General features: G+C 65.1%; 1 protein-coding gene across 1 annotated transcript in view; it reads left to right on the forward strand.

Moving 5' to 3' along the window:
* Window positions 1-484, forward strand: part of LOC119592089 (zinc finger protein 346-like) — a 17,640-nt gene that overhangs the window by 16,382 nt on the left and 774 nt on the right. The window contains exon 4 of the mRNA XM_037940905.1: window positions 8-412. Coding sequence (XP_037796833.1) covers window positions 8-412 — 405 coding nt within the window. The remainder of the gene's footprint in view (window positions 1-7; window positions 413-484) is intronic.

A 484-nucleotide genomic window follows, 5' to 3' on the forward strand; every position in this document is an offset into this window, starting at 1 on the left:
TCAGCAGGACCCAGCCGTGCAGAGGGCTATCGCCGAGCGCATCATCACCGCAGTCGGCGGCACCAACAACTTCAAGTGCTCGCTGTGCCCGGCGACCTTCTGCGGCAACGTCCCGGTCAAGCAGCATCTGAGCGGGAGGGAGCACGCTAACAACGGCGCCGCGTACATCCTCGCTAACCCGTCGGACAAGAGGCAGTCTCTAAGGAAACTGGTGAGTCCCCGGCTCCTGGCAGCGGCGGAGAGGCAGGAGGTGCGAGGGATGCGGTGCAGGATCTGCGGTTTGGATTTCAACGGCGCGGCGCCCTTGGAGCAGCACGTGGCGGGGAGTGACCACGCGAAGAAGCGCCTGGCGTCGGGGATCCCCCAGGGAGCGGTGGCTGGGGCGAGGGCGGGCGTCCAGCATCTGCAGCCGGTGAGGACTTGCTGCTGGTTCGTTCTGGCTGAGGGATCGGCCGTTGCATGGGATTATTGTCATAAGTAGCCT

The sequence above is a fragment of the Penaeus monodon genome, chromosome 29 (genome assembly GCF_015228065.2).
Source record: "Penaeus monodon isolate SGIC_2016 chromosome 29, NSTDA_Pmon_1, whole genome shotgun sequence".
NCBI classification, from domain to species: domain Eukaryota; kingdom Metazoa; phylum Arthropoda; class Malacostraca; order Decapoda; family Penaeidae; genus Penaeus; species Penaeus monodon.